Source organism: Mytilus edulis, chromosome 1 (assembly GCF_963676685.1).
Source record: "Mytilus edulis chromosome 1, xbMytEdul2.2, whole genome shotgun sequence".
NCBI lineage: Eukaryota > Metazoa > Mollusca > Bivalvia > Mytilida > Mytilidae > Mytilus > Mytilus edulis.
The window spans coordinates 59,339,075-59,364,474 of NC_092344.1; the positions used below are offsets into that span (position 1 = coordinate 59,339,075).

Below are 25,400 nucleotides of genomic sequence, written 5' to 3' on the forward strand. Positions count from 1 at the left end.
TTCTATTTTTAGCCATGGCGGCCATCTTGGTTGGTTGGACGGGTCAATGGACACATATTTTAAACTAGATACATCAATGATGATTGTGGCCAGGTGTGGTTAAATTTGGCCAAGTAGTTTCAGAGGAGAAGATTTTTGTAAACTGAGTTAACGACGACGGACAACGGATGCCAAATGATTAAAAAAGATCACTTGACATTTCAGGTCAGGTGAGCTAATAAAATAAGGACGAACAGACCCAGTGCGAACGGATACCAGGGCGATAAGGTATCATAGCCAGAAATTAGTAGTGGTTTTGCTAATTAATATTCATAATATGTAAATGAGAATTGTACCACGTGATAGTACTTTGAACTGGACTGGCTTGATAGGCTTGATATCATTAAAATCTTTAAAACACAGATATTATAAGTTGCCCGTCAGAGAGTCCTTATTTACAATCACTTTGATATTTCCGTAAAGTTGTCAGGCGGTCAAAATCAAAACAATGAACGCGAATTTAGTGAATTTTTCGTGTTTTCGTGAGTTTATTCTTCTTGAAATAGTGACATTTTAATTTTACGTGGGAACCTTAAGTTCAATGACTACACATACAAGGTTTGGACTTGCTTATTCTTTGGAAATTCAAGTTTCATATTTCACCCCGGCAACCTGTTTTTGTAATGACCTTGTAAGCCAATTTTCAACACGAAGTTTGCAAATTTGACGTTTCAGCCATTTTAGCCTGTATTTTACACTGCAATGTTAAAAGCCTCTCGCTTCGATTTTTAAAATAGCTCAGGAACCTGTATTTTTGCAACAACACTCATTATGTTTCGTTTAAATGGTGTATATTGTTGTGTATATTCATTTTCTGCCCCGGCAACCTGTCTATCACTTAAATTAAAATTAAAACATACATTTTTTTCAAAATTCCCTATCATTTTAATGTGATTTCCGTGACCCGTATCCGATTTCTTTAGTATAATATTCAAATAAGCAAAGTGGCGTTGATTTCTGGATATGATTCCCCCGGCAAACGCGGCCGTAAGGTTGAGCATTTGAACAACGGACATACGGTAGATTCGTTTTTTTCACTTAAAACAGTTGTGTGGATACCAAATCAACCATTATTCATTATTTCTTGTTTATATAAAGCTTCAAGATATTATGTAAGTTATATATACGGATTTTAGTTAATTACGTCCGTTGGGGTACCGTTTTATTAAGTCTTTTTGGTGCTTAGTTAAATGAAGGAATATTACTGGAAAGCGCTTTCTGGTGAGAACATCAATTATATTCATCTGTTTTCTCCTACTTTAGCGGCAAAAAGTATATAAAATTTTCAACATGAACAGATAGAAAGCATATACATTTTAGATAGTAAGAAATTGATGTCAGTTTGTCCATACCAGTAGCGAGCTCAATATCAAATTGACATTTTCTCCTTTAATATTTACCTGAAATTGTATACATGTATATATTGAGTTACTTTAGTTATTGTCTTGATTTGTTTTTGTTGTTGTTATATTTCACAAACTGTAAAGTTTACATGGCAATAAAACTTTGAATTGAATTGAATTGAATATATAAAATGTCTTAAATTGATAAATGAAAGATTTTGTGTAAAGGCAGATATTGGAATTGTGTTTACAACACCATGATCTTGATATAACAATACAATACATAAATGTATCACACCAGGGGTAAATTATGGTGACTCCCTACATTGCTTTCGCGTCGATCCGGCCCCACGTCGATCCGGCCCAAGTCGATCCGTCCCACGTCGATCCGGCCCCACGTCGATCCGGCCCAAATGTAAAGTCGATCCGGCCCCAATAAAAAAAAATATTTATAAGGAATAAAAATAAAGATATATATTAAAGTAATTCATAAATGTTTATGATTTTTATTATAATGTTAAAGGTGTACGGTAAGTTCTTAAAATTTCTCAAATTGAGAAATTTTGTTAGATTTGCCGAATCCTATCTATAAAAGAGAAGACAGAATGCGATTGATTTTAATATCACCATGGCTTTTCCTTGTGTGGTTTGTGACCAACATGTTAGACCTTAGTTCACAATCATCAGACAATTGTTGAATAAACAAACCAATTATAGACTAATCATTTGATTAATCAAGTCATTATGATGAGTTAAATTTAATAGGTTCCAGTGGACTGTAAATATTTATTTAGATATTCTGTGTACATGGTGTATGAACAAAAAGAAAATGAAATCGCCATGAGTTAAAGTTAAAGTTATCATGGAAAATAACTTCATATTTTAAAATATGTTGAAGCTGCTCATACAACCAACGACACAATAACAATCATTTTCGTATCGATTTAAAATAGTTCTTTAACTGGTACTCCAATACTTCACTTACCTGTTGTCATACATCATCGGACACTTTTTGCAAATTCCATTTATACTGTGTCACAAATTCCTCCAAGATCAATATAGTTATTTCTTATTTTCTTATGGGGCCGGATCGACTTGGGGCCGGATCGACGTGGGCCGGATCGACTTGGGCCGGATCGACTTTGGGCCGGATTGACTTGGGGCCGGATCGGTTTGGGGCCGGAACGACCGGATACCCCTACATTTTATGTATGCCATTGATTCATACAGGGGTTGTAAATTTATATGGGGTACACAAGGTCATGTCTACTGTTAATGGTGACATTATCTAATGATGTTATTGTGTTTAATGTTTATTTTCCTACCAAAACGCAGAATGAATAGTCCTGCATGTGATAAATTTGTTATTCATATAAAAAGAAGATGTGGTATGATTAACAATGAGAGAACTCTTTAAAAGAGGCCAAATGACACAGAAATTAACAACTATAGGTCACCGTACCGCCTTCAACAATGAGCAAAGCTCATACCGCATAGTCAGCTATAAAAGGCCTTGAAATGACAATGTTAAACAATTCAAAGGAGAAAATTAACGGCATAATTTATGCACAAAAAATTAATGAAAAACATAAACAAATGACAACCACTAAATTACAGGCTCCTGACTTGTGACAGGCACATACATTCAGAATTATATTTATTTTCCTTGTCCAGAATTTATAATCAATGAAGATGAAAAATAGTTAAGAAACACAGTAGTTCAATTGGGGTATAATTAAAAAGGTGAATATATATAGAGCAGTACCATTTATTAGATGTTGAACTACATGAACTAGTGAACTAGTGAATATATACATTGACCACATAACTGGCTATTTTTTTATTCTCTATGTTTCAGATAGTATAAGATCTGAATTCAATAAGCAAATTGTTCCTTCTTATGATCATGTATTCTTTTTTTCTCAGATGGATTTGAATTACCTGACAGCTGTAGTTGATGAAATAGCTTTAGAAGGTTTAGAGGGTTTGTATAAAACAAATTTTCAGGATTAGCTAAATAGAAGGCCAAGAAAAAGAATTATGACTTTATTTGGAATAATTTTTGGAAAATGACGCAGTCATTGTTCCATAACTGCCGACCTGAACTTCATAACATTTCTCTGCCTACCGCGCTTGGTTTCGTATTTACTATTTTCCATACAAACTGGAATCTGCTTGTGTTATCATTATGCATGATCATTGTGTAGTTATCAGCCAGGAACCAGTTTACACTCGGTTTCATAATTTACTATACAAACAAACTGGTTCCTGCTTGTATTCCACTACACTCGAACAAAGTGTTGTAGTTTGACGGGAACCAGTTTAGAATTTGTAAACTACAAAACGTAATCGGTTATTGTTCATTCCGTTTTGGTGTTTCATACCGACTTATATGGTTTCAATAAGCTTAAGACCCTTCAAACATTAATGTGATAGGTATATTAAAGACTGTTTTACAAAAGGATGGAACTGTTTTACTTTCAAAGTCGTACTATAGTGATATTTGTCATGTACGGATTTCCACTCTCACCGGTTAGTTTTTTCTTTTACACGTGCTTTTGAAACTTCCTGTTTAAACATCGCAAGTTTCAAAATTGTTATTTGAGTGAATTAAACTTATTTTAACAATCATGAAGCGTTCCAGAATCATTTTCAAGCAGTTTCTTCTCTTTGATGATGGAAAATAGGTTTTCTCAAGAAAATACCGCAAACGATCGCAGAGGAATTGAAACGTACAAGTTAAGTCGGCACCTGGTTAAATTGGCATCTAGTCAAATCGGCACCTATTTGACGTCAATTCGGCATCCAATAATATTTGTTATAATATTTTCTATTCAATTAATTAATAAATGTTACCAAGTACATAGTGAATATGTTGTTGTGTATTTAGGTAAATAAGGAAACCAAAGTGAATATGTTGTTGTGTATAAAGGTAAACAAAGAATCCCTTACCCAACTGTTGTTTTAACAATTAGACAATTATTAAAATAAAATGGAAAACTATGAGTCCCTTTCAATAAATCAAACTTTCATGCCAAATAATTAGCAAATTTAAGGTGTTTTTTTCAGTAAAATTTAAACAGCATTAAACCAACAATCCTGTAAAATGCTCAACTGGTTAAAATAATGCATAAAAATATCCAATATCTCATGTATTAGTCCAAATAATTATGACGTCTGGGTAGGATATTTTTTTTTTCTGGGCGTCCCAGAAAAAAATTAGCATAGCCTTGCGGTCATAGGAAGGTGTCCCAGAATGAAATAAAAAAAGCCTTGCCAGACGTAATAATTATTTGGACTACTCATATATACATTATATATCATTTAAAATACACCAAAAAAGTCATTTAGTTGAGAAAAATAAATATATACAAAATGTACATGAACACCCAAAAATGTGAAAGTTAGTATTTAACCCTTTTTGCTTAAATACTGAAAAAAATTCTGGCAACCCCTTTCTTATTTTTACTCTCTTTGCTTAAAATACTGTTAAAAATATATATTTAACATGGGTGACGAATTGACTATAGCAGGTGTCGATTTAACCAGGTGCTGATTTGTCCAGGTGCCAATTTAACCAGGTACCGGTTTGACTAGAATTCTTTGACAAATGTTTGAAATTACCTGAGTTTCATTAGACCTTTGATAACAGTAACAAAAAGATTATTTACTTAATATTTTGTGGGAGAAGGGGGTTCAGACTGTGGTATCAGGTCTGTTCGCGCCCAATACACTTTCGCACCCTACGTGTTCGCAGCTCGCACGTTCGCACCCAAGGTCCGTTCGCACTCTACTCATTCGTGCCCGATTTTAATTCAAAGTCAAGTTGAATAATTGGAAAATCATGATTGTTGTTTTAAATTGCTTTGGTGTAAATACTGAATGTATTTATAGCTTGGTATGAGTAAAACATTGAAGGTTTTAAAGGAAAAACACAAAAGATAATTGTTTTTAACAGCTTGGTCCCTTTGATCTGAAACAACGAAGCAATAAAATATAGGAACTAAAATATAGCAATCCACTATTATAACCAAAACATGATAAAATTTATTCAACACACAGAAAAAAACATAGTCAGAATCTCACTTCATTTTGAAACAAGTCAATGAAATTAAGTTATAGCAATACACTAACCAAAACATGATTAAGAGTTATTCAACACAAAATAAAACGTTGACAAAATACCACTTTATTTAGAAAGGGTTGTTATTATTTTTAATATACCCTATCCAAAACATGATTAAGATTTATTCAACACTTTATTTTTGAGACAATGACAACAATTATACTTATAAGAAAACACTTGCTTACAGAGTTATTAAACACAAAACCAATTAAGATTGGGTGCGAACATGTAGGGTGTGAAAGTGAAAGGGGGCGAACATGAGTGGGCGCAAACGTGAATGGGCGCGAACGGACACGGATTCAGACTATGTACCAGTGAGAAATATACAAGCCTTTCTACGGTATTTATTTGTACAATTCAGGTAGTCTTGACCTATTCATTTGTCTTAAAAAAAACACAGCCAGTTGTCACCTTCACTTCATACACACACATATACAAATATCAATTATATGCTTACGAGACATGTTGCATTGTTAAACTAATTAAGGTATGTGAAAATCAAGACTTGCATAAAAACTATCCCAATATTAGAGACAGTGGCGTCATTGTTCCTCAGAGCTTTCAGCTCTTTGATATTTAGTTTGAATAAAAATAAATAGAAGGTATATCTCAATGAAACATCAAACCAACACTATTTACCAAAAGACGTCCAGAGGTAACATACCATAGTGTGTCTATTGCCTATTGCATGAATAAGTTTAGATTTCTATCCAATTTACTCTTATTTGCCAGTGGTAGTCCACCCAACCTTTATCCCTGTTTTACAGGACCTACTTATTTTATTTATTGTCAAATTTTCCTGAACATACATTAAATATTTGCCACTGTACATTAAAGCAATCATCAATCAATCTATACAACATGTACAATAAAGTAAACATTAAATTTTAAATTTTCAGAACAAATATAGATAGAAGCAAACATTAACAATCATAGCATCAACACCAACATCCACCAAAAACACACAACCATAGTCTGCCTTTATAATATAAAGTATACAAATTCACAAATTATATAGAATTGTGATTTTTAGCTCACCTGGCCTAAAAGGCCATGTGAGCTTTTCTCATCACTTGGCGTCCGTCGTCGTCGTCGTCGTCGACGTCGTCGTCGTCGACGTCGTCGTCGTCGTTAACAATTTTTCAAACATCTTCTCCTCTGAAACTGCTGAATGGATTTGAATGAAACTTAACATGATTGTTCCTTAGTATATCCTGCACAAAATGTGCGTTTCGATTTTTGATCCGTCAAAAAACATGGCCGCCGTTACTTAAAATAGAACATAGGGGTCAAATGCAGTTTTTGGCTTATATCTCAAAAACGAAAGCATTTAGAGCAAATCTGACATGGGGTAAAAATGTTCATTAGGTCAAGATCTATCAGCCCTGAAATTTTCAGATGAATCAAACAAACCATTGTTGGGTTGCTGCCACTTAATTGGTAATTTTAAGGAAATTTTGCAGTTTTTGGTCATTATCTTGAATATTATTATAGATAAAGATAAACTGTAAACAGCAAAAAAGATCAGCAAAGTAAAATCTACAAATAAGTTAATATGATCAAAATTGTCAATTGACCCCTTAAGGGGTTATTGTCCTTTAATGACAATTTTTCACAATTTGTTCATCATATTTGCTAACTTTAAAAAATCTTCTCCTCTGAAACTACTGAATGGATTTGGTTAAAACTTAGCATGATTGTTCCTTAGATTATCCTGCACAAAGTGTGTGCTTTGATTTTTGATCCGTCAAAAAACATGGCCACCGTTACTTAAAATAGAACATAGGGGTCAAATGCAGTTTTTGGCTTATATCTCAAAAACGAAAGCATTTAGAGCAAATCTGACATGGAGTAAAAATGTTCATTAGGTCAAGATCTATCAGCCCTGAAATTTTCAGATGAATCAAACAAATCATTGTTGGGTTGCTGCCACTTAATTGGTAATTTTAAGGAAATTTTGCAGTTTTTGGTCATTATCTTGAATATTATTATAGATAAAGATAAACTGTAAACAGCAAAAAAGATCAGCAAAGTAAGATCTACAAATAAGTTAATATGACCAAAATTGTCAATTGACCCCTTAAGGGGTTATTGTCCTTTAATGACAATTTTTCACAATTTGTTCATCATATTTGCTAACTTTAAAAAATCTTCTCCTCTGAAACTACTGAATGGATTTGGTTAAAACTTAGCATGGTTGTTCCTTAGATTATCCTGCACAAAGTGTGTGCTTTGATTTTTGATCCGTCAAAAAACATGGCCGCCGTTACTTAAAATAGAACATAGGGGTCAAATGCAGTTTTTGGCTTATATCTCAAAAACGAAAGCATTAAGAGCAAATCTGACACGAGTAAAAATGTTCATTAGGTCAATATCTATCAGCCCTGAAATTTTCAGATGAATCAAACATCCAATTGTTGGGTTGCTGCCACTTAATTGGTAATTTTAAGGAAATTTTGCAGTTTTTGGTCATTATCTTGAATATTATTATAGATAAAGATAAACTGTAAACAGCAAATATGATCAGCAAAGTAAGATCTACAAATAAGTCAATTTGACCAAAATTGTCAATTGACCTCTTTAGGAGTTATTGCCCTTTAAAGACTTTTTTCACAATTTGTTCATCATGTTGACTTCCTTTAAAAAATCTTCTCTTATGAAACTGCTGTATCAATTTCAGCCAAACTTAGGCTAAATGAGTTTCAGAGTTTCAGAGTATCTAGTATAAATTTTATATTTCATTTCCTTGTATGTCAAGAAACATAGCTCCTATGGCTAAAATAGAACATAGGAGAAAATGATTTTTTTTTGCTTTTGAAGAAAATAGGACGATTCAAAGAACATTTAAATAAATTGAAAAGCCAAAATAATCATTGATGAGAGATTAAACCAAAAAAATTCAGGTGAGCGATTCAGGCTCTTGAGAGCCTCTTGTTAAAAAAGGTACCCTTGTATGTGTATAAAGTGGAATACTGCAATAAAACCTTCTGTAATGTCATGCTTGACAATTTTTTTAAACCCCGTTTGTTTTTGTTTTTTCTATCAGTTTTGATCATTTTTATGGTACATGCAAAGAATTCCAGTAACATGCTTGCTTATTTTGTGGCATACTTACATTATTGATTTCAAACAAGACACAATAACAGTAAATATAAGAATCCTGCAAAGGAATGTTACAGATTAAAATATGATTAAACCTCATGAAAAATATTTCAAATTCATGCAAAACTTTATTGCTACAGTCGGCTTTTTTTGGAATCAGAAAGTGAAATACCTATAAATATATATATTATAATGAATATCATTATCTGATATCTGGTATCACTGGAAAAAAAGACACGAACTATTTCTCTAAACTATAAAATTAGACAGTTTGCATTGTCTTTCTATTCTTTTTTTTTTTTTTAACTTTTAATGTCCTATTTAAGGACTTATTTCTTAATGAGAACTCTATGAGAATTTGCAGATTAAAAATATATACTATAAACTGTAAATAAATTGTCCATAACTAATATAAAGATGTACCCCAAATGTATTTTTTTTCACAATACAGGTATAACAGTGAACACACTATGGAAAAGACTTGCAAAAAGGCCTGGTTTTGTTATCAAACTTGATGAGAAATCTAAAGCGTTTCTATGGCGACAGTTGACAACAGTATCAGAGTTTGTCTACTATGAGCTACCTGAACCAAGACCGGATTTGGACATCTTCAATCGAATGGACTTTGTTGACCCAGAGAGTGGACATATGGTAGAATTAAACCAGGTATAGTATAGTATTGTTTGATATAGATTGCTTGAAATCTAAGATGGACATCTGATGCACAAAAAAAACTCTTTGTGTGACTACAGCTATAAAAGATATTCATTGTAATTACAGTGTTTATTTTCTTCACAGTTGAAAAGTAATCCTGCCTTGTATGGTAGTCAATTTTAACTTGCAAGTTTGCCCATTAAGATTCAAGGTGAATATCCAACATCCTGTAGTGAATTTATATCTTTATGGAAATACACTTTTTAAAGAATTAAAATTAGTGCTTTATTTTAAAATCAAACTTTTATGTGGATAAAAGTGTAGCAGTCTTTATCTATCAGTGTGAGTCAAGGCTATCTGTTGAAGGCCGTACTTTGGCCTATAATTGTTTACCTTTTACACATTGTGACTTGAAAGGAGAATTGTCTCATTGGCACTCATACCACATCTTCTTATTTCTATTAACTCTTGAATGATTTCTGTTGAAGCAATGCAGTATGTATGACTTGTCCAAAGTGGTCAATGAATTGAACTTTCTTGTCCTGATATCAATGTAATATTTGTCACTGGATGATAAACACATATACATCCAGCCATCAAGTTTATTTTTATTTAGGAAAGTAGGTTATTTGTGACACTTAAATGAAAGTTTCAAATTTTTAGGCCTTTGAGGTAAGTCTTTTTGTTTGGTGGTTGAAGTTTTAGTATTTGAATGGTTTACCTTTAAACAAGGAGAATTATTGTATTAATTGTATTTGCCTGAAGACCTGTATCTGACTATTAACAATCCATTTTGCTGCAATACCTTTTTGATGATTGCTTTTATATTTAATCTTTGAGACATTAAACTTCTTGCTTTCTATTCAGTTTCTATTCTATGTTTGTATTTTCATTCACAATATCTGCTTATTGCTGTTCATGAAAGATGGGCAGAACTTTTTAAGCATTGTTGTTCAATCTGAATCAACATGGCTTTATTTGATCTTCATATCATGTAATATGTTGTTATTTGTGAATTCTTGTAATATACAAAGCATACAATAATGCTGTAATAAAAAAAAGCTTTGATTCTCACTGGGCTTTTCGAAAACATATGCAATAAATATCAAACTTTTATTTTAGTTTTTAAATATTTATAGTAAAAGACTTGAACTGTTTTGGATTTAGAATTTTAAGATAGAAATTTAGAAACAATTCTAGAAAAGTTTCAAGTAACAAACGTGAACTGTTTAGAATTATAATCCTTAGATAGAAAACTAATGGCATGTATTTCATATTTATGGTAGGCAGGGATGAGAATATAAGAATATTTTTATTTTAAGCAAAAGGACATAAAAAAATGAGGATGAAGTCATCAATAGCAGTAGAAAATCGATATACTAATGTTTTCAAATACTAATGATTCCAAAATCATTAACATTTTTCCAGACTTCCATAAAAGCTCAGAAATCTTTTCCAGTACCGTTTCTCTCTTTTGATTTAATAAGGAGTCTTTGTTTACATTAAAAATGAAATAAAAAATGAATCATAACAAGAGGATCAACAATGAATACATTTCTAGTGACCTTTTCAACAGAAATAATGCTGAACATTCATTTGATTTTGGCTATTTGGTAAAGAGTTCACTGGAGTTATCTACTGTTCAGCCTTCTTTCATTAAGCAGATGATGTAGGGTAGTGAAAAGTTATGGATTGTTTTTAAATGATAACTATTTTTGGTATATTTTTATTATTTGTAAAATATAAAAATAATCAATTGCCTTGGAACATTTAACTAGTTTTAATTTTGCAAAATCTATGTATAGATACCAATAATGAATTATATAGACTTCATCTTCTTTCACAGGAAACATCAGCATTATATCATAGTACCAATCAAACCTTATTCAATACACACAATAAAATAGGGGCATACAAATCTGATATGTTTGTAGAACTGTTTTCTGTGTTTTTTACTGTTTGATTATAATTTCAGGATACCCACCACACAGAAGCTTACCCTGTCACCTGTATAAACCAGGACGGTGTGATTGGATCATGTTCTACATTTCATACAAGATATTCTGTTACTGATGAAATTGTTAGTGCTGGCAAACTACTTATGTCACTGGATAAAGTTATTGAAAGGTTGGCATGGAAACATATAATTCTTCCCAATACTTACATATTAACAAAATGGCATTTTTTCGTTTGTGGTTTCATTAATTTACAGGTTTGCTGTCATTTGTTTCAGGAGACTTTTTAAAATTTTATTGAAGATATTTATGAAATTCTCACACAATCTTTGTGTTGAAATTCTTTTTGTTTTGATATAGTCTTGGATTTGTACTATTTATTATCTTAAAACCCTTTCTTAATCTGTCAAAATTTCCCATCAGATTGAGAACAGTACATAAATTATTGAAAATATTCTCTTCGTTCACTGTGGAAATTTCACAAATTGAACTCAAAGTATTTACATTCAATTTTATATTTCCAGATAGAACAATATCTGTCTGACAATGCCATTTATTGTTGTTCATCCAATCCAAACTTTTAAAAGAAAAAAATCCTGCAAGAAGATATAAAAACTTTTTTTTCCAGTCATAAAGTATTTCTTTTTATTTCAACATTTTAAAACCACAAGCATTCAACTTGTTTTCAATCTATTTCTTCAGTTTGAAACCACAAACATTCACTTTGTGTCATAGCTTTTACTTGGTTTCTGACAATGAAACATGAAACATTAAAACTTAATTAAACGCCTATTTCTACATATACAATATGTATTCAATGGCGTTGTACATAAATGACATATAAAATACAAAAATACTATACAAAAATACAATATGTATGTACTATACCAAAAATTGAAAATATATACTGTGATACACGAATGACAATGATACCAAATTACCAGTACCTTTGGTGGTTACCATTTAAGAGTTAATATGAGAGTTTTCCTAAGTATAAAGTAAGGAATATAGTGGTATTAGCCTTTATGAACTGTTCAGTGAAGAGTGCAACTTGATTTCCATGAAATGTTCAGGAAAATTTCAGTTCCAAATGTTTTTGTGCACTTCTTCATATTTTATCTAAATGTGTTTTGGTCTGCCATGGCAAAACATCATTGACTTTCTGTATTAGTAAAAATGGGGTAGAGTTTCTGAATTTGTTAGCCTTGCTCATTCACAATTTAAATGTTATTGTTTATAGATTTGGAGAGAAGCTTGTTGTTGTTGCCTCACAAAGACAGAGAAATGAAGCTTTGTTGGGTAAAACTTTTGATCCGACCTATAGCTGGATTGATTCAACATATTGTGTTCTAGAGAGAATAGGAAGGTAATTATATAACTTTTGATCCGACCTATAGCTGGATTGATTCAACATATTGTGTTCTAGATAGAGTAGGAAGGTAATTATAGCTGGATTGATTTAACATACTGTGTTCTAGAGAGAATAGGAAGGTTATTACTTATTGTAAATTCTGTAATTTTTGTCAATTTTTATGATCGTGTAGATTGCTACAGGATTTGTTTCACAAACAATTTAAAACTCCCATTTTGAATTGTAAAAGCTCTGTTTGCATGCAGCAATTTAAAAATTTGTTATGTTTATTTGAATGCAGCAATTTGTCCATAGTAAAGTCCCTGTAATGTCAAATATCCAAATACAAAATTTATCTGACTCCAAAAAAATTTGGCCAATCTCTTCAGTTTAAAACACTTAGTAGGTCAACTAATACAAGTGATTTCTGAAATAGCAGCTGATATATAAAATATATATATAATTTATAGAGGAAGATACAGTGGAGAATTATCAGCTGGACCAGTCAGTTTAGAAGTCTTTAAGATGCCCAGTAAAACATTGTTTTATCATACAATTAAACTAGTCAGGCTAGGAATCATTAAGAAACAGGTAAGGCTAAAAGCATTTATTGACAACAATGATATGAAAATTATGTACCTGTTCTACAAAAAGACTTTAAAGAAATGAAGTTGAAATTCATATTAGTCCAATCATATTACTAATTCTGTAAAATAGGCAGTCTTCACCAAACAATTTTGAATCTACAGGCCCTTGGCTCAATTTTTTGGAAAAAATATTTAGTTTGATTCTTTTGGCCTGTAGGGATGATTTTTACAGGCTAGAAACAATTTTAAAAGCCTAAGAGGCTGAGTCTGTGACTGGGTCTGTGGTTAAGCGTGAAGACTGATGAAGGTTTGTAGTAGGATGAATGATATGAAAAGAAAAAGAAACTTCTGCAAGCTTGATCTTAATTGACTTGCCTATTTGATGCATTTTCATTATTCCATTTTTTTATGTTATATGAAATCTCACAGGGGGAGCTTTGGTTCATATTTATAAATAAGCAGCAACTCAAAAAACATTTTTTTCCCTTAAATTATGCCATGTCTTTTTTCTTTGTAGGATGTTAGTGTTTTATCTAAGTCACATAAGCACTTGATGAGAAAGATGTTTCATCTTACCAGATTTTTCAAAGTTGTCAATTCGAAGAACTTTATCATAGCTTCACAAATAGCCACATATTTATTGGAGAAACCAAATCATAGAGAAATTATATCCAAAACTAGAAATGACTTGGTGAGTTAAAAATAAAAGTTGAAATATATTATTTTAAGATAGCAGTAGAGAGCTCTAATATTTCTGTATGGCAGCATCAATATATATTTATATCATTTTCAAAGTTACACAGTAAAAAAAAAATTCAGGGAGGAACATCAGTTGTAATTATGAACAAGTGCAGAAGAATTTATTTACCAGTATTTGTACTAAATCTAAATATTTGCAAAGGAAATGATAATATATCCGAGAAAGTATAATCTATTTGAGGGTTAATGTTCATATTCTAGAATTTTGATTCAAAATGTTAAATGTTATTTAAAAACAATATTTTCTTTTATCAATTAAGTAATTCTTTCCAAAAATATGCTACTTAGTAAGTAACAGTTTATTTACACACCTCATTTAAATGATTTTATTGGTCTTATTGTCAAAATCGATGAAATACTGTTTGAAATTACTGTTTTATAGGGATATCTATATATATATCTTTTCAGCACATAGAAGAGAAATCATTTAAGAAAGTGTACAAAACTTACAAGAAGGTCTTCAAAACATATCTTATACTGTACAGAGAAATGTTTCCTGATGCCAAGGAGAAAGAATATATGACAAAGTAGGTTGCTATAGATAGTGTTCAAGTCATTTGTTAAAAAGAGGTATTTAGTATTTGGTATGAAGACCATACTTTGACCTATTATGGTTTACTTTTACAAATTGTGACCTGGATGGAGAGTTGTCTCATTGGCACTGATACCACATCTTTTTATATCTATTTGTAGGATAAGTAATTTTTTAAAGAAAGAAAAAAATTCTAAAACTACAAATATGGGTTTTAACTAATGAGTTATTCTAATAAGGTTAATGTTTTAGTTTAAAGTAATTTACCATGAAATTGTGATCACATCAATTTGAAACTTACTACACATGATGAATATGATATGAAAGTCTAAAAAATATGCCAAATTAAGGGATTTTTCGTTTCACTTATAAAATACTTCATTAATTTCATTGCCAAAAGTAACACAAATTTAATAAAAATTCAATGTTTGTTCAAATTTATTGTAGGCCTGTACATGAAATCAAATATCAATGAAAACACAATTTTCCCTTAATCCAAGAGAATTGGTATCCACAAAAAATAAATCAAGCCATATTCTGTAAAAAAAAAAACCCAGGTCAGAATAAGACCACATCAACCCCCAAATCCTACTCTTTTGAAGAAGAAAAAAGCCCAAAAAATAGAACAATGACAAACAACAACAAACAATGCTAATTCAAGGTAATCTCACTTTGTGCAGGCACAAAATATATAGGGGTTAACCCTCCCCTTTTCCTATCATGTCCATATGTAATCAAAGTAAACACACAATAAAAAGTTATCAACAGATTGATCATGATCAGTTACTTGAAGAAGGAATTGAAAAACAGCACAATATTCAGAACACAGATTCAAATGTGCTAGCTGTTATAGGAATCTTTTTAAAGGTTGCTGACCATTGAGTTATGATCACACCAACTTCACAGGTTAGTTGTGAATTAAACTCTAAATTATAAACCAAATTTAGAAGGAGGGTAAAGTGCCTATGGTCGTATGGAACCATATTCTTTTTCAGATTTTGCACACATTTTTTTTCAGGAACAAAATATCGGAAAAACATTTACGTGTAATTGAGTGTACTAGAATGCCAAGTTCTGCCAGTGATGAGGAATCTGATGATGAGGTTGGAGAAGAGGATGAGGAAACTGAGGGAGAGGACACAAAGAGAGGTAGCAATTATTATAATATATAATGGAGTTCTGAAAAGCTTTTGATATTAGGAATTTGTTTATACCATATTAAGGAAATCAATTTTTTGCCAGATTGAAGTTTTCTTGTAAATATTAGAAAGGTAACCTATAATTTCTTATTTCATCATACACTTACATTCCCTGTCAAGAAAACTTAAAACATTTGTTGATGAAGTGTCAACATAAATTTATACAGCCACCGTGGCCAAAAAAAATGATTTATATTTAATAGTCCTATAGACTTTTGTATACTCCAGCTCTAATGGTGAAAGTTATAATGGTTACTGTCAATTGCATTGAGTGTGTAGGTAAATGTTCTATTTTTGGTTAGCTTGCTTGTTAGCTGAACCGTGAAGTAATTATTAGGTTATGTAAACTACCCTTTTTTAAGAGTAGACTAGTCCGACAGATAACCAATCTATCTGTCTGTAGGACTAGGCTACTTCGAAAGGAGGGCAATATACCTTACCTTATAATGACTTCACAGTTCAGCTAGCAAGCAAGCTAACCAAAGATAGTACCTTTACCTACACACTCAATGCAATCGGCTGTAACCTCAGTCTGTCTTTTGCCATGCATACAACCATACACATTGCTAAACTTGCACTTTTAAAATTCTTTTTTTCAGAGTTAAAGCCCTATGCTTACATTTATGAGAGACCTCTGTTATGTCAAGGACTAATGGCAGTGGAATCAGCTGGCCCACAGGGTGTAAACAGGGCTGAACTCACTAAGATGATGTGTCTAGATTACTATGATGGTAGAGCTATATGTAAAGCTTTGATTAGGTCTGGTAGTGTTGTAGATGTTGTAGTGGACATGGGCAAGGTTAAAAGAATACAGTAAGTAGATTACTATGATGGTAGAGCTATATGTAAAGCTTTGATTAGGTCAGGTAGTGTTGTAGATGTGGTAGTGGACATGGGCAAGGTTAAAAGGATACAGTAAGTAGATTACTATGATGGTAGAGCTATATGTAAAGCTTTGATTAGGTCAGGTAGTGTTGTAGATGTGGTAGTGGACATGGGCAAGGTTAAAAGGATACAGTAAGTAGATTACTTTGATGGTAGAGCTATATGTAAAGCTTTGATTAGGTCAGGTAGTGTTGTAGATGTGGTAGTGGACATGGGCAAGGTTAAAAGAATACAGTAAGTAGATTACTATGATGGTAGAGCTATATGTAAAGCTTTGATTAGGTCAGGTAGTGTTGTAGATGTTGTAGTGGACATGGGCAAGGTTAAAAGGATACAGTAAGTAGATTACTATGATGGTAGAGCTATATGTAAAGCTTTGATAAGGTCAGGGAGTGTTGTAGATGTGGTAGTGGACATGGGCAAGGTTAAAAGGATACAGTGAGTAGATTACTATGATGGTAGAGCTATATGTAAAGCTTTGATTAGGTCAGGTAGTGTTGTAGATGTGGTAGTGGACATGGGCAAGGTTAAAAGGATACAGTGAGTAGATTACTATGATGGTAGAGCTATATGTAAAGCTTTGATTAGGTCTGGTAGTGTTGTAGATGTGGTAGTGGACATGGGCAAGGTTAAAAGGATACAGTAAGTAGATTACTATGATGGTAGAGCTATATGTAAAGCTTTGATTAGGTCAGGTAGTGTTGTAGATGTGGTAGTGGACATGGGCAAGGTTAAAAGGATACAGTGAGTAGATTACTATGATGGTAGAGCTATATGTAAAGCTTTGATTAGGTCAGGTAGTGTTGTAGATGTGGTAGTGGACATGGGCAAGGTTAAAAGGATACAGTAAGTAGATTACTATGATGGTAGAGCTATATGTAAAGCTTTGATTAGGTCAGGTAGTGTTGTAGATGTGGTAGTGGACATGGGCAAGGTTAAAAGGATACAGTAAGTAGATTACTATGATGGTAGAGCTATATGTAAAGCTTTGATTAGGTCAGGTAGTGTTGTAGATGTGGTAGTGGACATGGGCAAGGTTAAAAGAATACAGTGAGATCATGTTTGTTGAACTATTATATTTAAAAGCTACAATATGTTAAGCGAATAACAATTTTTCAGTTTTTTTCTTAAGTGGCAGGCTAGTCATGCAAAAGTAGTAGGCTATAGCAGGCTACCAGCTTTTATTGCAAAAAACGTATTAGGGTTTGTCTTTTTAATCTTATTTATGTAGAAAAATTAACAAAGTTTTTTTCTTCCACTAGTGGAATTTACATAAAATACATATTCTGTTACTGAAATAATAAATAATAGTCAGGTTATAGAAAGAAATAGGAACAGCAAGATAACATTAAGTTCAATATTGATAAACAAGACTGTGTATGTTGTAAGGTCTTGTGTTTTAGAAGTAGTGGTGCTATGTCAATTTCTTTAAGAAGATAATCAATTATTTCCAGGTACATTGCTAAGAAATTTAAGGATGAAAGTAACGTTCTGCAGGAGTATTATTCAGAACAGGGTAAATTCCTGGAGCTGATTAAGAAAGAGGAACCCGAGGATGAATATGGAGAAGCAAGACTTAATGAAAGTAAGTAGGATGAAAGTATTCAACTGGTCAAATTATTTGTGGCCAAAATATATATGGAGGAAAACTAATAAAGAGGAAATCTTCAAAAAAATGTTAGTGTTAAAGTTCAAAAATTATACTAGCAATTACTTAAAGCTATTTCTAAAATTTATTGAATAGATAGGATATTTCTTTCAGACCAAAATATTCATCAGTACACTTACATGGGATTTGTTTTAAAACATCATATTATGCAGTCTAAGAAAAGCATGACCTTATGCAATAACAAAAATATAAGTTACGACAGAATGTAGGTTTTAAAATACCTGATTATCAATACATGTCAAGTTATAATTCAAGTTATGGAAAGTAACATCAATGGCAATAACCAATTGTTACTTCAGTCCTTGTACAATAATAGTAGGTTCACATGAGCTCAAATTATATAAATTTCTTCTTTTAAATAAAAAGTTTTACACATTAAATGTGTTTTTGCATCAAAAATAAATTGCTTGTTATAAAAAATATAGACCAACTATTTAAGGTAAATTGCAATTAAAGATTACTGGCTTTTTATATTCTACATAATATGTCGAAAAATTTGCACTGGAATATTACATATTGCTTTCAGTTCTGGTATTATACCATATTAATTTTGTTACAGCTGCAGAAACTACTCAGGATGAACTACTGGGGAATCAGAGCATATCTACAGAAATGTTAACAAGTACACCAATTATAAAACAAGAGATAATAATGGATGAATCAACTGATAATATTGAAAGTATTATGGAAGGAATAAATTCATCTTCCCAAGAAATTTCAGAAGTATCAATGGAAAGCAGTTTCCTGGATGATGTGTCAGAATTTCCACATATCAAATCAGAGCAGAATATGTATGGTTCTCCTAATGTTAGGAGAAAATTCCAGAAGAAGGGTAAGAATATTAGGTCTCTGGTAAGTTTTTTCTGTCTTAGGGCAGAATGCAAATTTTGATATGGTACACAATCAATAACACCTGGTTGGAAATAACACTGTAAAAATATAATGTTCTTTGAATTTATGTTTTCAAGTTTTTTGTATAAAAAATGTGTTGGCCACAATAAAATTTTATAAATATAAAGAAAGTGACCTCTAAAAGTAAGAAAAAAGAGTGGTTTTTTATCATTTACATTAAGAAATGATGAAACATTTCTGGTGATAATGTTGAAGTCAGGAATTTATTTATCAGCTTCTTACCCAAGTGGTAGTTTTAACCATACATTCACCTACATCAACATAAATGTAGAATAACTGTGATTTCTGTTGTTTCTTTTACAAGTATCAAACATGTTTCTGCTTTATTAGCTTTTGATTTTTATATTTGATTTGTAAACAATATACAATCAAAACTTTCTTTTCTAGAGAGCATACAGACAGGGAAGCATTTTAAAAGAATGTCCTGGTTACTGGAGGCAATCAGAGATGCTAAGTTGATAGAGAATGTCTTCCATTTGATAAAGGTCAGTTCTTTTAGTTCCATCACTTTCCATTGGCCCATTAAAATAATCTCTTTAGAAAACATTATGTATATATTTGTTTAATTACTGCAAGTTTGAAATTCATGCAGATTCAAATAAACTCATCATAGATACCAGGACTAAATTTAGTATACACGTTTCGTCTACAAAAGACTCGTCAGTGACGCTCAAATCCAAAAAAGTTAAAAAGGCCAAACAAAGTACGAAGTTGAAGAGCATTTAGGACCAAAAGTCCTAAAAGTTTTGCCAAATACAGCTAAGGTTGCAAATTACTTTTTAGTCACAGTTGAGGATGGAGGATTTTGAAAAATACGGGTTCAAAAGTAGGTATGTCCCTTAAACTTTGTGTGAAAAACATTCCAAACTCTCATTATATATTTTCATACTTTCTCTTCATTATTTACAGAATTTAAGAGCAAAGGAGAAAACAGAAGGAAGTTCCTTTCAGATTGATAAGAAAACACTAAATACTCTTCTACACATTCTAGTGAAACAGGGAAAAGTGAGATGCATCAAAACTATCATTGGTGCAGGAGATAATACTAAATTAGTAAGTACAAATCAAATGTCCAATAATTTGTAGATGACCCTTGTCTACCTGTTCTAAGTGCATTTTAAACTTCAACTTTACAATAGAAATAACTGTAAATCTTAAACAGAATGTTCAAATTTCATTGGAAAGTTATGACAAATATCATTTAAAAATTCATATGTATAATATATTCTAAATGTGATGACCGTACATAGATCTTTTAATTTTCTTGTATTATAATATTGTAGTTGCAGTTTTATTGTGATCCCAGTATACAACCTACAGACAATATTGTTAAGAGTGCTATAGAACAAGCTAAATTAAAGTCATTCAGTGTATCTAAAGAAAGTCTGAAAAACTCACACAAGAAAAAACCTCCAGTAGCAAAGAAACCATGCAAGGTAGGAAAGTATTTTTAGCTCACCTGGCCCATAGGGCCAAGTGAGCTTTTCTCATCACTTGGCGTCCGCCGTCTGTCATCGTCGTCGTTGTCCTTTGTCGTTAACTTTTACAAAAATCTTCTCCTCTGAAACTACTGGGCCAAATTTAACCATACTTGGCCCTCTATAGTCAATTTTTCGTCAATTTTTGTAATCTTTTACAAAAATCTTCTCCTCTGAAACTACTGAGAAACTTGTCCACAATCATCATTAGGGTATCAAGTTGAAAAAAACGTGTCCGATGACCTGGCTTGCAAACCAAGATGGCTAAAAATAGTACATAGGATAAAATGCAGTTTTTGGCTAAAATCTCAGAAACCAAAGCATTTAGTGCAAATCTGACAGGAAAAATTTGTTCCTTAGGTCAAGGTCTTTCTGCCCTGAAATTTTCAGACCAATCAGGCAACCTGTTGTTGGGTTGCTGCCTCTGAATTGGTAATTTGAAGAAAAATTTTGCAGCTTTTGGTTATTATCTTGAATATTATTATTGATAGAAATAAACTGTAAACAGCAATAATGTACAGCAAAGTAAAACCTACAAACAAGTCATCATAATCAAAATGGTCAATTGACCTCTTCAGGAGTGATTGCCCTTTATAGTCAATTTTTAACAATTTTCATAAATTTTGTAAATTTTGTAAATTTTTACAAAAGATTTTAACTACTTGGATAGATTCGTAGGTTTATTAGATAGAGATAATTGTAAGCAGCAAGAAGGTTCAGTAAGGTAAGATCTACAAATGCATCACCATCAATTTTGTCATGAATCCATCTGTGTCCTTCGTTTATGATATGCACATAAACCAAGGTGAGCGACACAGGCTCTTTAGAGCCTCTAGTTTATTGTTTTTATTATAATATTTCATAACACCATAAAAAAAAGTCACCATGTTTGTTAATTTAGTCCTGATAATTTTACTAAATATGCACAGGTGAAGACATAAAAGTTTGTTTCATGTTATATTTAGTTGAATATTTAAAGAATTTATACAACTAACACTTATTTACCATTTTACAGGATCTACTGGAAGGTTTACCTGACAGTGCCAGAGAAAGTATTTGCAAACTTCATGAGTTTAAAAGTAAACTGAAATCTACAGATATGATCTATGATAAAGTAAGTGCATTAGTGTTGACCTTAGCATATTTGTATATGCCTTTTATACATAGAGTGACTTTGCAATATGTTTTTTTTTCAACTCAGATTTATTTTTAAGAAATTTGCATACAAGCTGTTTTTCACCTAGTTAATTCAAATATGCAATAAAGAATGTACCTTTGTGTGCTAATTTTAGAGAAAAAAAGGGTTAAAATTTTAGACATTTACTCAAACATTTGGTTTCTTCTTCATTTTTATCCCTTGGACAGATATCTCTAACATAATTGTTTCAAAAGATTATCTCGAGTGAAGTTTTGTAAAAACATTTGGAATATCTTCTTTACATCAGTATATGGTTCTTTGGAAATAATTGAGTTTTATTACATTTTCATGATTTTATATTTATATTTATGATGCATTGCTGATTTACTTATAAAATTGATACAAATAATCTCATGCATAATCCAGCTAACTTGGCAACTGCGAAAAATCAACCTCTGATTATTTTTACAAAAATCTAGTAAAAATCTAGTGAGATACAATTTTATTTAGGTAGTTGAGATAAGAAATGTCATTTGAGTCAAATGTGTGTGTGTACATAAAGATATTTTATGCAGTAAAGCACAAATATACACTTATAAAATTGACTATTTTGTAGAAAGCAGCTAGACTGTATGGTTACAAAGCTAAGATGCAGAGGGGAAGAATAATACAACAGTTGTTATGGTACCTAGTGTATGGTTATCAAGGCAAGGTACCAGATGAGGAGGTTACAACACAAGAAGACAGCTCTCAGGTAAAATACACTAATACTCAAGCTTAGTCTATGTATGTCTTGTCTTGTTTTGTCCATAGTCTTGTTTATTATCTGTAATCTGTACTTGCCGTCTTTCTTTAATATGTTTATGTAAAACTGTAAGTTTTGTCATGTCTCTCATGAGGACATTTTTTTGAGATGCTAACTTTTGATATTGAACTGGTATATAATTTTCTAATTCAGAACATTTTATTTACAAATGTTTATTAATGTTGCACTTTCCTTTTGGACGAAAATCTACCTATGATATTAGGTACTGTTATTATAAATAATATTAATTTCATGAATATTTTGAATGAAGGAAGAATCAAGTGGAGATATTTCAGCCAAGGGTAAATCTAAAATCCCACCTGTACATGTAAATGAGATGACATGGAAGAGATATCTTGCTCCACTACCTGAACACAGAGGTACATATATGTAGGGTATCAACATTCCAGATACATATTGTTTATTATTAGTCTTATATCAAAGTTTAGTTGAGCCTGAAATGAAAATTGCAGAGGCTAGACACAGTGATCCTAACTGCCTTTATTAGTGTGGTCAACATTAAGGTTCAGACTGTGGTTAATTTTATTTTTAGAGGTCAATTAGTTTATCTTACCATCATGATTTTGAAATTTGGACAGACGCTGTTACATTATCTAAAGACAATATATTAATCTATTGCAAAATTTAATAAATGATATTTTCGGTTTTCTGTATTTTACTGACAAATGGACTTTAGTGTTTTTTTCTGTCAAAATTTGGATACATTAAAAAAAGCACATCTGAAGAAAATTTAGACTTTTTTACTATTTACCAAATTTTTGATAGTTGTAATTGAAGAAATCTTCTAATTTGTAATAAAAGAAGGCTGTTTATTTTATTATTTTACTGTTACTTTATTGAGAATATATATATATATTGAATTTAATTTCAGGTTATCCCAAGGGTTGGTGCCTGATTAGTGATGTACTACTGTCGCTTCCTCTATGTTTATTTTGTGCACTTGTTCATGTATCATATAAGGTAACTTTTCTATGAATTCAATTAGTAATTTTTAAAAACCTATATACTCATCAAGTTTTAAAATTACAATGAGTAATCCTTAAACTTTAAAAAGCATCCAATATTAGTTGTAAAGCTGCTTCTGTTAATCTTTAGATTGGAAAATAATAAAAACGTACATTTCATTCCATCCTCTTTAAAATTTGGGAGATTTTCAATTGAAAACAATGGTTTATATGTAAGAACAAACTCTTTTATTACTCAATTAAATGTATTTCATTTACACTGCATATGAGGTGTCATTTTATGCATACATGATTTTTACTTTATATTGCAAATTCTGATTTATGCCAAATGATCCAATCTTGAAATTAACAAAGACAAATTATTGAAGTTTTACCAAGAATTCCTCTGTAACTGGTGCTAAGGGAGCCCTGAGTTTGTAGTGAGGTATAGGCATTAGCTTTGCAATGGAGTGCTCACTGACCTGAAGATGAAGAACAGCTATGATTTTATTTTGTGTTGAGAAGGGATTTTGTGTTCTAAGCTCATACACCATATCTCTTGCTTTTCACATAGTTGCTAGTTTTAAAAGAGATAATAGCAGGTATTAATTTGGTGAATCTTTTTCTTATTATTGTATTTACCTGCACCAGGAATGTTGGAAGTGCTTATATAATTATATAGGCATAGAATTTATAACAAAAAAGATTTTATCAACATATTATTACTTGTGCACTTTATATGAGGGTTGTATAATCAGCTTTTTTTCACTTGATATATACTATGGAGCAAGTATGGAGTAGATATTTTTGGACAATAATCCCTCTAAATACCTTGAAAACTATATATACAGAATAAATACATTTGCTGTCTATAATTGTATGATGATGTGTAAATATATGATATCTTCAAAATACACAAATTCTAATTCACCTTTTCTTATACAGATAGATGGATTGATGGAATGGCTTAATGATCCAGTTAAATGTTTATACCCTATTTCCTTCCTGCCTTGTAAGATTTCACAGCGACTCCTCTTTGCCAGGAAGTACATATTTGCCTTCCATGAGAACTGTCAAAGATTGTGTCACATGGGACTTTTGTCATTTGGTTCATCTAACAACAAGGAGAAGGATCAGGTAAGTAAAGCTAGTTTGATATACTGTGTAAGATTTCACAGCGACTCCTCTTTGCCAGGAAGTACATATTTGCCTTCCATGAGAACTGTCAAAGATTGTGTCACATGGGACTTTTGTCATTTGGTTCATCTAACAACAAGGAGAAGGATCAGGTAAGTAAAGCTAGTTTGATATACTGTGTAAGATTTCACAGCGACTCCTCTTTGCCAGGAAGTACATATTTGCCTTCCATGAGAACTGTCAAAGATTGTGTCACATGGGACTTTTGTCATTTGGTTCATCTAACAACAAGGAGAAGGATCAGGTAAGTAAAGCTAGTTTGATATACTGTGTAACATCTAACAACAAGGAGAAGGATCAGGTAAGTAAAGCTAGTTTGATATACTGTGTAACATCTAACAACAAGGAGAAGGATCAGGTAAGTAAAGCTAGTTTGATATACTGTGTAACATCTAACAACAAGGAGAAGGATCAGGTTAGTATGTCTTGTTTGTGATATACTGTGTAACATCTAACAACAAGGAGAAGGATCAGGTTAGTATGTCTTGTTTGTGATATACTGTGTAACATCCAACAACAAGGAGAAGGATCAGGTTAGTATGTCTTGTTTGTGATATACTGTGTAACATCTAACAACAAGGAGAAGGATCAGGTTAGTATGTCTTGTTTGTGATATACTGTGTAACATCTAACAACAAGGAGAAGGATCAGGTTAGTATGTCTTGTTTGTGATATACTGTGTAACATCTAACAACAAGGAGAAG

General features: G+C 31.7%; 1 protein-coding gene across 1 annotated transcript in view; it reads left to right on the forward strand.

The window, feature by feature from the left end:
- The first annotated feature begins 248 nt into the window (after positions 1–248).
- Positions 249–25,400, forward strand: part of LOC139514487 (general transcription factor 3C polypeptide 1-like) — a 227,791-nt gene continuing 202,639 nt past the window's right edge. Inside the window, exons 1-20 of the mRNA XM_071303813.1 lie at positions 249–267; positions 3,309–3,366; positions 9,062–9,276; positions 11,240–11,391; positions 12,460–12,585; positions 13,041–13,161; positions 13,675–13,848; positions 14,325–14,443; positions 15,467–15,597; positions 16,247–16,460; positions 17,987–18,117; positions 18,761–19,033; positions 19,501–19,598; positions 20,023–20,166; positions 20,397–20,549; positions 21,607–21,705; positions 22,346–22,483; positions 22,806–22,914; positions 23,427–23,515; positions 24,445–24,636. Coding sequence (XP_071159914.1) covers positions 3,309–3,366; positions 9,062–9,276; positions 11,240–11,391; positions 12,460–12,585; positions 13,041–13,161; positions 13,675–13,848; positions 14,325–14,443; positions 15,467–15,597; positions 16,247–16,460; positions 17,987–18,117; positions 18,761–19,033; positions 19,501–19,598; positions 20,023–20,166; positions 20,397–20,549; positions 21,607–21,705; positions 22,346–22,483; positions 22,806–22,914; positions 23,427–23,515; positions 24,445–24,636 — 2,736 coding nt within the window. The 5' untranslated portion in view covers positions 249–267. The remainder of the gene's footprint in view (positions 268–3,308; positions 3,367–9,061; positions 9,277–11,239; positions 11,392–12,459; positions 12,586–13,040; positions 13,162–13,674; positions 13,849–14,324; positions 14,444–15,466; positions 15,598–16,246; positions 16,461–17,986; positions 18,118–18,760; positions 19,034–19,500; positions 19,599–20,022; positions 20,167–20,396; positions 20,550–21,606; positions 21,706–22,345; positions 22,484–22,805; positions 22,915–23,426; positions 23,516–24,444; positions 24,637–25,400) is intronic.